This window comes from Apis laboriosa, unplaced genomic scaffold (assembly GCF_014066325.1).
Source record: "Apis laboriosa isolate Shangri-la unplaced genomic scaffold, ASM1406632v1 scaffold68_cov148, whole genome shotgun sequence".
NCBI classification, from domain to species: Eukaryota; Metazoa; Arthropoda; class Insecta; order Hymenoptera; family Apidae; genus Apis; species Apis laboriosa.
The window spans coordinates 1,649,960-1,665,117 of NW_025224135.1; the positions used below are offsets into that span (position 1 = coordinate 1,649,960).

The 15,158-nt window shown below is 27.8% G+C and overlaps 1 protein-coding gene across 3 annotated transcripts in view; it reads left to right on the forward strand.

Annotated features, from left to right (window-relative positions):
* The window catches only part of LOC122718897 (dentin sialophosphoprotein-like), a 99,868-nt gene that overhangs the window by 77,318 nt on the left and 7,392 nt on the right, over positions 1 to 15,158 (forward strand). For all 3 annotated transcript variants that reach the window (XM_043944296.1, XM_043944295.1, XM_043944294.1), the window contains exon 9: positions 2,166 to 2,214. In XM_043944296.1, the coding sequence (XP_043800231.1) occupies positions 2,166 to 2,214 (49 nt within the window). The remainder of the gene's footprint in view (positions 1 to 2,165; positions 2,215 to 15,158) is intronic.

Genomic DNA, 15,158 nt, shown 5'->3' on the forward strand with positions numbered 1-15,158 from the left:
TAGAATCTTTCGAAGGTTATATCTTTTCACGAATATATCGATATTCTGTAAATATATCATATATTTATATTAATTTTCTGTGAAATCTTGTTCCTCAATTTTTTTATAATCATATCATTTCAATTTCAATAATTTATAGGATTGGAAATTTTTACTTGTCGATTCGTTATTATGAAAATTTCAATTATAAATGAAAAGATATATTCTTATTACGTTTCTTCTTCTTTTTTTTTTTTTTTTTCCAAGTCAAAGTATCAAAAGGGATACCGAGTTTCCGGTTCAGTTGGTATCGAGCGCAGTTCGGATCATGTCGCAGAAGGAATCATTTCTCTGTATCGTTGTACTTGGCTCATTCGTATTCAGAGACAGTAGTCATCGGCGTTCAATGCCAATGTGGCATCTGTGCTACTCGAATCAGTCGTCCGTTCCTCGAAAGACTCAGAGTGCAACGCACACTCATCATCAAGATTTTCATAATCAAATTGTTTACATCCAATATTGTCGAGACAAAATATTTTTCTCTCTCTCTCTATCTCTCTCTCTCTTTTTTTCTGTATATTTCTACTCGATATAATTAATCAAAACTGATCGTATCATTTCTACAAATAGCCCAGAAAATACTCGACCACACGAAGATTCGACGATTTTCCTGCCTTTCTGGATAATCGAATTGCAACAACGTTTGCACGAAGAATCGTGGATTTTTATTGTATTTTTGCGAAAGTAAAATTTGTGAGAAATTATTATGTGAATTAAAAAAAAAAAAAAAGAAACAGGAAAGAAAAAAGTGAAGAAACCGTGAAAGAACAATTAAGAAAAATGTGTTTCATACGTTGCCTCTTGATCTCGATGTTCAATTATTTTCCGATCATCACGTGAAAAACTCGATTTCGAAGAACGATCATGATGCGAGCATCCGCCGCCGCTTCGTTACGGAAGATCTTCGATCGAACGTTAGAACTTCTCCCTTGGAAAATTTGAACAAATCATGAAAATTGACGGAATTTCGAGAACTGTTTGAAACAATTTTTTTCGAGATAAAATCTTCGAATAAAATTCGAATAAAATCGTCGAATAATCGTCGCGTTTCGCGAGCGGATCAAGTTCAATTGACCGGAAGTGGAAGATCGAAAGGAAAAAAATATTTTACGAGGATTTTTTTTTCTTTTAAAAAGAACGAAAGTTGAAAGAACTTTTTGGAAGTCCTTCGAGTGTATTTTTTTTTTCTTCTAAACAAAGATAATTAAGAGGATAATCGAGTGAGTGGCTCGGTGTAAAAAAAAAAAAAAAATAAAAATAAAAATAAAAAATGGTGTTTCGTCGGCAAACCAGCGAACCGACCGGAAGTGTGACGAAGAGCCCCAGCATAGCGCATAGTACCAGCTCGTCCGGGATCTTGTCGAATTGGTACACGAAAATCACTACGAACGTGAAGAAGAGGCAACCGTTTAGCCCGAAATCTTTATTGAAGAAGGCGTTGGTACTTAACTTTTTTTTTCGATCTTTTCTATCTTCTTTGAAGAATCCTTCTCTTTCTCTCTCTTTCTCTCCTCCCTCCCCCTCCTCTTTCTTTGTTCGAAGATTTTTCCCTTTTGAAATAATTTCGATCATTAACGAAAGTAAAAGAGATATTTGCAGAAGGATCAGAGAAACACAGTAAGAAATTTTTTTTTTTTTTTTCTTTGCTGCATTATTTAATTCGTAAAGAGAAGAAAAGTATTGTGGAAGCATAGTGTATTGTCTGGAAACGAAGAAATGGATTCATTATCTATCGTAATCTTGGGGAAGATTAATTTTCTTTCTGAATGAATTTCTTTGCAATGCAAGCTTGAGAAATTTTCGATATTTTTTTTTTTTTTTTTAAGGACGAGGATTTTTGATCGAAAATTTGTGTAAAAATTATGCATTTAGAAGAGAAATTACATTTACGCTTTCACGGTACAAGTGAATCTTTTCATCACGATTCATTTATCTGCATGAATGATTTCGAATGTTTGTTAAAAGATAATAACAATTTGAAGAACGACTGTTGTTTTTCTCTTGGATATAAAAAATTAAATTTTGCAAACGAATATTGTTTCGTATAAAGGAAGAGATGATATAATTATGATAAGAGATATTTACAAATGAGAATCGATATTCATTTTCATTCTTTCAATTTTCAGCTGCCAGTCGTGGATCCTTTCCTGGAGAAAGTTTCGCTGTCTGATCTCGGTAAGTTTTTTCTTCTCCTTTGATTACTTACACTTTGCCTCGAGCTTCGATTAATCTTCTGGGACTGGGGAGCGCTTCGAGTGTTTATCGACGTTTTCGTGAATGAATAATGTAATGTGCAATTAGATTGAAAAAAATATTTGAAAAGGAATGGTGATGATATCATTTCGGTGGATAAAATTTATCGAAATTGATACTTTACCGACCGAGACAAAATTATGTCTATTTCATTTTCAAACAGAAAAAAATTATTCCAGAAGATTGATCAGATTTATTTATATCTTTAAATGAAACGAAGTCACAATGTTTAATTTATAACAAGAATTCTTATATTAATAATAATTAATATAATCAAAAATAATATTTTAATTGACGAAAATTAAAATGGATAATTCTTATCATTAAATGATTAAACGTAACGTTTCATTGAATATTCTTGTCTGAAACGTCTTTTCTGAAAATTCCACGTGAAAAATAAAATTTTTTCGTTTCTTTCATTGTAATATGTCGAACAAGTATATTCGATGAAAAATTAAATTTCTATTAATTTTCATCGAATTATCTTATTTTTCTGTAATTTCTAATTGAATCCTTTATTAAAAAAATTTCAATTTAATTTTTTCTATGGAAATTTTAAAATAGAAAAATCTCAAATTGATTACAAAATAAAATTTAAATTTTCCTCTCTTTCTTTACTTACTTATGTACATTAGTCCACTTTTCCATTTCTTTTTGCTTTATTATTCGAGTTAACTATGTTCAGGCGAAGAAAATGCTGTGAATAGGATAAGAGGAAAAAACTGATAAATCGATGGAGCAGGTAACATATTTATAAATAAAGGATAGTGCGTAAATAAGGGATAGAGGAATTTAAATGAATTATATCGAAATGATTAGGGTTACAATGGAATTTACCTATTGCTCCTGTATATCTATAATAATACATATCAATAAAATACTATTTTTAATCTTTTTGTAGAATAATATAGAATAATTTTTACGTAGAAAGCTCGAGTGATATTTTTATCATTCGGTTAAAATATATCGATTAAAAAAAAAAAACGGTATTATTAACTTTTAGTAACGTAAAAAAAAAAAAAGTATAAAATTGGAATTTTGTGAAAAAAAGAAGTTTAAAAAAGTTCAGAGAAAATTTAACAAAGTTGGTTATATGATTGTGTATGTGAGGTTAATTTTAATTCGAGCGAAATTTGAAGTTATGAATGGAATAAAAATGAATTGGAAATACATCGACGAATAAAGATGTATATACGATAATCTTTCGCATCGACAATTATTAAAATTAATTATTAAATATAATCGAAAAATGATCCTCGTTTATTTAAAGAAAGATATATAGTAATCGGTATCGTTTAATACATTTCATTTCTATTTACGTTTAAGTCGTGTTTATGGTAAAAAGAAAGAAAAAAAGAAAAAAGAGAAGTAAGTTCCAATTATCTTACCTTGTCCATTAAAAGAAAATTTTAAACTACTTACATAAAATCGCGACGAGGCGAAAGAAACCGAGTTGTGAAGAAGTACCAACTTCGGATATAAAAATTCTATTATATAACTGCGCAATGTAGCCAGAACGAAAGTAAACAGAAATGAAATTTCATGGAAATTTGTAATCGTTTACTGGCTATTTCACTAAAGCAGTATATCAGTTGATTCAGGTCATGTTTTCGAATAGTAAATGTAATATAAATATACCTTTAAAAATTTACTGTTCGAAGTCTTGGAATATTCTAAAATTTGCCGACATAATACGTGCATCATATTATTTAATATAGATATTATATCATACAAGTTTTAAAAAAGTTTTAAAAAAATATTTATATTAATAAGAGACAAAAAATAAAAACGAAATAAATAAAACAAAACAGGAAAAAATCGATGATACATTGATCTTTAAAATTAAATTGAAAAATAGATGATCCATAATTAAAATCATTGAAGACATAATTTCTTCTCTTCCTTTTTAAATTTTTCAATCCTATTTTAAATAAAATTGCTGTTTCATTCATAAAAAAAAAAATTCCAACTAACTAATCTAACCTAACTTTATAGTAACCTAATCATATTTCAAGAATTCATTTACTTAAAAGTATCTTCATTTTGAATCAATTCTAAATTCCATTTCTAATTCTACTCCACATTAAAAAAAATTGCCATTCATAATCTAATAAAATTTAATAAAATTTAATCTCAAATATATATAAATTATATTTCAAGGATACGTTTGTACTAAATTTTTCAGTCGGTAATTCTTCGATTCTACGTCGATCCATAAATTATCGTCTAACAAAATTCCAATCTAACCTCATTTTCACTACATTTCACAAAGTACACGTTTGTATAAAATTTTTCTTTCAATAATTCTTTTATTCTATTAATATTTATCAATTTTTAACAAAATATATCTTTAGTACATACATGCATTGTTTACTTACTTACTTCATTCGATCCATTGCTCGAAAATGTATATGATATTGTAACTCGTATCCAAGAGAGAGGATTATATATCGCGTATCCCGGGCCGAGAATGAATCGAAGGCAAGTTTAAACCACGTGCTCGACGATCTATATCGGTTGTCCCTTGAAATCGTGCTTCTGCTTCCTCTTTTACCCCCTCCCATCCTTCCATTTCTCTGTCTGTCGTGGGTGGATGGATCGATGAATTCCCGGGAGTCCAGCTCGCTCAGTGTGCACATCAGACGGAGAGAGACGATTCGAGAGGACCGGAAGTGGGACAGAGAGGACGTTACATATAGGTCGATTTTCTTGAACATCGCGAATAAAGTAGATGGGCAAATGGCAAAAAGAGGATACATAATGGAGATGTGAATGTTGAAAAAGGGAAAAGAAGATAAAAAAAAAAGGATAATGGAGGAGAGAAAGAAAGTGTATCGATATTGAAATAAATGAAGAAACGTGGAAGCATGTGGTTTCGTTGCGAAGTTAGGTTAGCATGCAAAATGAAAGAGATAATTGAATTTACGTTAAACGATATTAACAAAGAAAGAATCAAAATAACGTTAAAATTGATTTTCTATTTTGTTGTTTCACGATAATTGAAAACAATGTGAAAATATTTTTGACAAAATTAATATTAATTTTGAGATAGTATTATTTTTACGATATTAATTACAATCATTTATAATGTTAATTTCGTAAAAATATGTACGTTCGTAATATAATAAACGTAATATAATTTCGTAATATTATAATAATTTCCATGAATATTTATGGGGTTAATGAATTTCATCAGCTTACAAATTATAATAAACAAATCGTACAAAAATAATACGTAACAAATTAAATAATATTTACTGTTCTACCGTCAACCTAACCTAAAAATAATTTTATGCGTTTCAAATCCTTAAAGAAAATAACTGCCGCATAAAAACACGTGATATATAAAGTAGCAAGCAGACAACCAACAAGTGAAACGCGAAAACACCTGTGTGACTCAGAGAAATTCCATCGTGCGAAATGCTGTTTCTAACCTTTTTATATATATATACACACCAAGCATATTTCCATCATTTTCAAGTACATCGCGCATTTTACACGTGCAATAAACATAAACGATGTACATAGTAGATGTACACATCATGTAGAGTATTACATAGTTGAGGATGTGAATGAAGAGGAGAAAAATAGGGAGAGGGGGAAAAGTGGTGTTTTAGAGAATTATATAGGGCGAGTGGAAAAATAGTCGAGCAAGGGGGATGAAAAGGAACGATTCTTAGGAGAGAAAGGATAAGGTTTAGCGTGCAAGGTCGGACGAGATTCTACGATGCATTCGTATAGATTTGGGTCTAGGTCATGGGGCGCGGGTGCGTTCGATAATAATACTCGACAAGGCGTGCTAATGGAATTTTTGTGCTGCTTCGTGTCGCTGTGGTCAAAATATTGTTTCTATACACCGTGTTCAATCAAGAAAATTGTGAAGTTTCATTGTGTTTGAAGAAAATCGTAAAATTGTTTAGATATGACACTTTGTTTAGATATGTAGGAATTAATGAATATGATAGCCTAAATAATTTGTACAGGTGTTGAAAACGAGAATAAACAGTGTTGAACTTGTTCAATTTTGTTGAATTGGAGAAAATTAAATTATTTGTATTTGTATCGAAAATAAACAATTGTGAGATATGAGAAGTATCGTTGAATAAAGAAAAGTGAGGTTAAGTAAAAAGAAAATTAAGAAGAAAATTATGTACGATCATTTGTATATGTAAGATGTATTAACAATTATAACGAATATTTAAATTGCATTATTGAAAGTGAAAAGAATTGATTGTGAGAAGTTTATACATACAACTTTTCATTGATAGAAAAAATTTCAAAGAGACGAATTTCCATTTTTCGAATTCTTTCTTTGTTTCTTATTTATATTTCCTTATTCCTTATTCCTTATTTATATAATTCTTTTCTTTATTCTCAATTTTATTTCAAAATGGCAAATGTTGATCGATTTATATTTTCGAAGAAGCGTCCTTTGCTACGTATCTTTAAACGGTTAAAAAAGTTTCGAACACAGTGGGTATAATCTCAATCGAATGAAATTTCGAGGAAAATGTGAAAAGCGCGATGATCGTGTATAGGCTGGAATAAAAAAGTTAGAGCTTTGTTGCGAAACAAAGGATTCACTTGAGTGAGAAAACTCTTCACGAAGAAACGTATTACACTTGGCGTATATGTCGAACACGTTTAAACACGTTTGAACACGTTTGAACAATTTTCTACAACGATATTTGCGATACTTCTATTAAGGGAATACGCTTTATTTATAAATTTAACAATATGGGTTGAGATCTGAATGGTATTCAATTTTGTTCATTATTCACTATCAAAAATAAAATTGGTTAACGAACTTCAAAATTTTTTTTGTGACTTCTAATAACAAATAAAAGTTATTTTTTAAAGTATATTTAAGATATTAAATTTATTCATAAAAATTTTCAAGATATTTAAAAATTGTTTTAGATTCTTAATTTTAATTCTTAGTTTTAAATGTCGTTAATTATTTACAATTATTACAAAAATTATTTACAACTTTTTTGGTCATTTTTTAAATGTTTTTTTAATTGTCAAGATTATCTTTGATATATTAAAACTTTTTTTCAAAATAATTCAAGTTAGATTAGTTTTGTTGCCACTGATAATTGATGGCTTCAATTCAATGCAAACTGTTAAACTAAGTTAAATGAATTCTTATTTAATTTTGATTTGACAATTAAATTAAACTTAGAATTAACACAAGTAAATTAATGCGAAACAAAAATTTAATTTCTGATTTCATGATTTATATTGAATTTGAATTAAATTATATTAATAATTTTTTCTTTATAAATAATAATTTAATCTATTTTTGCTTAATAATATTTTTAAAAAACTAATTAAAATCTTCATAACATTATTCAATGTGATAACTTTGATAACATATTAAAATATTGAGAACATCTATCTTTTTATAAATATTTATCTTTTATACATTTATTCAAAATTTTTTCTTTGTTTCGACGAATATTTATTCTTTTTTTATCTTTAAAGCTTATGGACTTGCGTTGACATGATTCTTTGTTCACCTCGAGATAAAGATTTCAATATAAAAAAAAGAATATTTTTTTTCTATATATATAAAATAGTGATTCACAAGATGGCGTGAAATCGATATATATTAGGGTATTGAATGCATGATGCAAGAGTCACCTGTTGCAATTCTTGGAAACAGATACAATGTTGACACATGTATCTTCGAGTAAACTAATTTCATTACGATTGTTGTTATATCGTGTTACTTTGGTTCCTAAGAAATAATTATCAACACAAACCCAAGAATACAAATGTTTCGTTGAAATTTCTTCGAATATTTCGTTGAAAATGGGATCTGGTAATATTGCTGCGTAATAACAATCATGGTAATGGTTATTATCGATTAACCTTCGCTATGCTCGTGTACTGTATTTATTGCTAAACCAAAGCAATCGATAATTCTAACGGTATATGGAATTCTGATCGTAATATTTCTAGTGATTAATATTTTCCTATTTTCGAAACTATAATTACTATAATTTTTTATTCGAATATTCGTAAATTTTATTACTATATTTTATGATTTATGTTGTTTATCTTTAATTTTACTATTTCATTTCATTATATCATCTACTTTTTCAAACTTAATTATTTATTAAAATTGTATTTTTTGCATAAAAAATGGCGGCTTATGAATGAATTAAATGTAACGAGTTAAAATTTTTTCGAGACGAAAAAAATGACGCGATATATGACAAATCGATTGGTGACCTCAATTGAATTTGAAAAAGCTTTCATATATCCTATCCAATTTCCTTAATAATCTTTTTATCGTTATCCTCTATACGAGTAGTTTCAATTGCTTTCAATACCTTTGTACGGGCAGTTTTCATTAATGATAATCCTATGGATTTCACGAACATGTGTATTTATATTTCCTGTGTACTCTTTTACTCTTTTGTAGATGACATTTTGCGAACTTTTTTATTATTTATAAATCTAATTTTCTTTTGATGCTTGAACATATTGTATTTATTTTTTTTTTCTAATTTCTAATTATTTTTCTTATATCATATATTTAGTCCTTTTCTATAAAGTAATAAATTAAATTTAACAAAGTAAAGAAAATTTATAGAAATAAATATTTCAGAATATAATTATTATATTTAGTATTTAATTGCAAAATATACATATGTACATATGATTATGTGAAATTTTCGAGAGTTAATAAGTTTCGCAAATAAATTTTAATGAAAGTTACTTTCAAATAGTTATTCTTAACTCAATATCAATTTGTGAAAAAATATTCTTAAAAGTTTCACTTTTAAAAGTATTTATACTTTTATTTTATTTTATTTTACTCTTACAATTGAAAAAATAGTATTAACAAGGTTTCTAGCGAGAAAATTATCTTTTTTTTTTGTTATTTATTAGAAGAATTAATATCACATCATTAATGGAATAAATATATTAATTATATTAAAATAAATAAATGTTAAAAAATTAACAATTAAACTAACCATCATAACCTTTTAAGAAATAAAGAATTATCATCATATCATTAATAAAATAAAAGCTAAATATAATTCTGTGTTAAAGTATAAGTGCTATCAAATAGATTTACTTAATCTAATTTAACATAATAGCTGTTCAGAAACTTGATTACTTTTTTAAAAAGTCTTGACAATATTCATCTTATATATATATATATTATATATTATATATTTATTCTAAGAAATTTTTTGGAAAAAAATAAATTCTGATATAAAAATATTATAGTTGAAGTATTATTTTTTTATTTAATTATGAAATTTATTTGTAGAGCATTTTCTTTTTTATAAACGTGGTTACATTTTAATTTTAACTTGAAATTTGATAATGAAAAGTTTCGCAATCAATTATGTTCGATTTGCAAATATTTTTGAAATTTTCGCATCGTATTAGGATATTGCACAAATTACGGTAATCATATATTTTAGTTTATTTTAATTCTTTCATTAATTATTTATTTTCCTGATATTTTTACACTTTTTATTTCGTCTTGCATTACATATAACAATCTTAAATTAGATCAAAAATAATAATCGAAATTCAGTTCATTTATAACTTACCCCAGCAAAATAAAATCTATTTAAATAATCTAACTAAACAGGAAAATGAAAATAAACATTTTCCAATGGCCAAGGATACGAATATATTTGAGAATAAAAAAAAACAAATTTTTTTTCTTTATCTATTAAAATTTATTATCACTAGATTTTTCTTTTAATCGAATAACTAAAAACTATTTTTATTTTACTATTTATTTTGATATTTATTTTCCAAAAATATACAAATACTTTTGATCGATGCGTTCGAATATATATATATATTAAGAAAAAAAAAAGAAAAGAAAAAAAATAAAAATATAATAAAAGAAATAAAGAAATAAAAATATAAGAATATAAAATATCCAAAAATAAACGAACAAAGAAATATGTCTATCGATATCGATTTAATGTTAGGTTAGATTATATGAAATTTTCGAGAATTAATTTTCACAAGTGGATAATTTCGATAAATGAAAGTTATTCTCTAGATACATTACATATTTAACGCAATATCTACTCGTGATAAAATATTCTTAAAAGTACAATCTTTTTACGCTAGTAAACAAGTAATTTTCACCTTGAAAACTTTTGTACCGCGCGAGTAACGTAAAAGGAGGAATTGGCCAGTCGAGCCCCTTGCTGGTAGTTCGCCAGATTAACTCGAGCGTTGCCATCGACCAGCCGTTGCCTTACCAACTCTGACCCTCTGTTATATTCGCCTCGATGACAGCAAAGCGATATAACCTATATCTTTCTCCACATCGTTTTACACGATAGAAAAAAAACTAAACGGTGGATCATCTTTTTTCTACAATACTTTATTCTACGATTAATCACAGAATAAAAGAATAAATTTGTGAGAATTAGAAAAATGGAAAATGGAGAAAATCACGGGTAAATTTTTTCTTGGCAAGATGCTCGGCTTTCGTGTGGAGTTATTCTTGGCACGATCGTCCATGACGGTGACGAGCATCGTCGATGAGGTAGTGGTCAGCAACAGAGGGAAGATACGGAGTAGTTGGAGACGGTTATTCGGCAAAGGAACCGGGAAATCTCGCGACGTGCGTCGGTCAAAGGCCGATGATTATCGCCTACCGTCCGATTCATTTTGTCGCGGCCATGTTGTATCGTCGGCTGAACTCGTTCGATTCGTTGACACGATCTCGCGGCATATCCAATCACGAATGATCGATTGGATCCTTGCTTGGACTTTCCTCGTCGTTGCTTCTTCCTCGTCGATTTTTTTGTAAAGATAGAAGGAAGTTGATCGGTATTTCGTACTGATTAGAAAAAATTGTATCTAAAAATGTGATCGTTAATATGTTAGTTAATCTTCATTGCACTTTATAAATTCTCACGATTGAATATTTGAATTTTCGTTTCTTTCTTTGTTAAAGTAGAGAAAAATTGATTGGATCGTGTACCGTTTATCATAAAATCGAATTATTTCCAATCTCTTTGAAACCTAACCTCTTGGAACCTCTTTGGAAGATGCTAATTGCTTCATAACGTGATTTAAATATTTTTTTTTGCTAAAATAGAGAAAAATTTTATGTAATAATAATTTTTATCGAAGAATCGAATTATTTTAAATATTTAGAAAATATTAATTATTCTTTATTATGCTTTATAAGTTCTTACAACAATTAAATTTTCTATTCCTTCCTATTAAAATAAAAAAAAGTTGATCGTGTTGATAATAATTTTTATCGTTTTTATCGTAAAAATTTAATCGTTTTAAATAATTCTTCGTTCATTAATGTACCGCTCACTATTTTTCTTATAATCCGAACAAAAATTCATCAAATAATCGGATTATTAATTCGAATGTTCTTGTTTATTTGTAACCGTTAATTAGATAGATATGTCGATAGAATGTTTATGCACAAACGATATGAATTGTGCGTAAGATTAATAATTATACGTTATTGATACGAATCAATTGGCGCTGAGATAACTGTGATTAGATTGACCACCTTACGTTTGGACGTTTGCCAACTGTCAATTACCCGTCACATAGATATTACCAATGGAAACGTATCTATTTATAAATCGTAGATTTGCAACACATTTTCATATTATATTTGGTTGTTTTTCGCGAACATCTCACGAATATTTTAAGAATTTCGTTGCATATTCTTGGCTAAATTTTACACGCATAATTTTCAATAAAAATGACAAAATTCCAATTTTCGTGTTCAATTAAATTAAAAAAAACCTCGATTTTCAGAAAATTTTAAATCTGCATTCATTTCCTTCAAATTTTATTAAGTATATAACTGAATTCTAGATTATAAATAATCGTCCTTTTCAAGTGTGCATTTTCATGAAAATTTTTTATTAATAATAAATTGCTTCGTGTTGCTCGAATTAAGTCCAAAAAATTCGTACTTTTTTTTTTTTTTTTTTTTTTTTTTTTTTTTTTTGTAAAGATGATATTCTTTTTTATCCTATCTAACGAGGAAGTAAGATAATCTTCCTTCAAATAGATTCTCTTATTCAATCTTTAGATTAGAAATAATGTTGGAACGAAATTAAAATGATTAAAATGATAATTCAACCGTCTATCCTATTAACAAATGGTGAGCCATCCATGAAAACGAAACGTTTGAAAGCTAAAAATAAAATCCGATATTTATCATAGATCAACGAGAGCGTTTATCTTGAAAATATTATCGGAGAAAATGGGATTGAATCGCGAATTTTATTTGAGGGATTCGAAATGTTCAAGATTCATGATACTCTTCTCGGCCAACAGGTGAACCGTGATCGCCCAAGCAAGCAAACTGGCATTTCGATCCTCAATTTTTAAAATCCAAATTCAAATCAAGATTAATTTATTCAAAGAAGCAAAAATATTTAAAATCCGTGATCGAAAATTTACTTTTCGTGTTCGTGAATCGTAATTTTATTTCCACCTCGATGAATTTTCCATTTTGCACAGTTACTATTTTTTCAAGCCTCTTATATTCTTCTATCGATCAGTTGAATATCCATTTTTATTCTCGTATCCTTGAGAAATTTTTTTTCAGTACTTTATGGACGAAATTGCATCAGATACTTGATAAGAGTTCCATCTATGAGTTCAGATGTTGAAAAATACTACGTTAATCAAGATTAGAACGTAGGAGTAATAAAATATTTAAGATTTCCGATCTTTCGATTAAATCGAATAAAATTAAGAAAAAAGAAGAAAAATAAGGAAAAACTAAAGATATGTGAAGAAAAAGTATAAATATAAATCGATTAAAATTTTGAACTATAGAAAAAAATTTGTTGATAATTTAAATTGCCAAGATAGATACTTCGACACGATGAACGTTTGACAAAGTAATCCAAAGTAGTCGAATTTTTGAGGCGATGTCATCTCGTAAAAGATCGATAATAAGGGCAATAGTCCGGTCACGAGAAGTGACGATGGGAAATAATGCTGACCCTGCATTATTACTCGAATGCTAAAGGAGTCCGTGCCACATTGACCAAGGTCACGACTGGCTGGTGGAGCGAGGACGATGATCCTGTTTACTCGAAACACCTCATCAAAGAATTCGAAGTGGAAAATCCACCCCTCGAAGATGAGCTCGCTTGGATCTTGAAAAAAGGTATTTCGATCTTTCGACATCTTTCCCATTTCTTAAAAATCTTAAAAATCCGATTCTGGAGAAAAAAATTTATAAATATAGAGAACTTTACACGAATAAATGTTATAAATTATGCTATCGATTGTCTGAAACTGAAAATCGAGAAGGAAATTATCGACAATTTTCAAAAACTTTTCGAAACTTCTATAATCTGAGTTTGCATTTTTGTAACAAAATTTATATTTAATTAAAACAGCAAAAACTAAACTTATATGCCTATAAAATGTTATTATTTTATAAAATATTAAATAATAAAAATATTAAATATTTTTATAAAATATTATTCAATTAAATTTATATTTAATTGAAACAGCAAAAATTAAACTTATATATCTATAAAATATTATTATTTTATAAAATAATTTATAAGTATGTCGAAGAAAATCAATTACAAGGAAAAAAAAAACATGATCGTGGACCAAGAAACATCAGTACAAGATTCAACTCGCTAATTGGAATCGTCGACAAATTATACCAACTATGGGGGAAGGAAGGGGATACAATGTCATTCCATTAAAACGTAATGGGATCCCATGCAAATCATTTTAACGTCGAGGGTAACTTCGAATTACGTCAATTTCCTGGCCGGAGAATCGACGTAATAACCGTGACACAATTACCATTGAGACTTTTGTAGGTTATGTTGGAGAGCGCAAAACGAAAAACCGGAAAGTGATGCGTTCAGGCCGTCGAACCAACGTGATTCCATTTTAAGAACAAAGTGCAATTGAACATAACATTTCAGGGTCCTCGATTTATATTCTCATGTGTTTAGGTTAACGATCTCTCGACCAGTATAACTTATATATGTGTGTACGAATCGATATCTTTTAACGTTGGCAATAGATAAGAAGTAACGAGTCTGTATCAATATATACAGGTTGATTCAGAATTTAAAAAAATTAATGATTGATTTTACCTACAATGTATAGATATGAAAGATTATGTTAATTATTATTGGTATTAGTATTTTTATATTCATAGAAAAATTTTTGTAATCTTAATGGGAAATTCAAAAATTATTGACAAGTATTAAAAATAAAATTACTCTCCGTATGAATAATTTGAAATTTTTATATAGATTCAGTTTCAATATTCATATTAATTTCATTTTAATAAAATGTTTTTCAAGTAATTATAAAAATATCAAATCTTTTAAATAAAATCATTGATTTCTTATAATCAAGAATAATCTAGAAAAAAGTCAGCTCAATTTAATTGTTTGTATATAGATTTTCTGCGCATAGATTCTAAGTTACCTATAATTATAACGCAAATTCATCTATAATTAAATTTAGCAATATACTCTCTTGCATACATCTAACCTAATTTACTACATTCAATTAGATCAAAAATTAATCTGAAATTAAATCTAAAGAGCAATATATATTTTATTTTAAAATTTATATTCTTATCTAATTCAGTTAGACCAAAAATTAATCTGAAAATAAATCTAAAAAGCAATATATATCTTATTTTAAAATTTATATTCTAATCTAATTTATTACGTTCAATTAGACCAAAAATTAATTGAAAAATAAATCTAAAGAGCAATACACATCTTATTTTAAAATTTATAATCATTAATGTTTGTGAAAAATTATTTTATTAAATTAGAATAACACATTAAAACCATAGTAGTATTGCCCTGAGTAGTGTCTCTGAG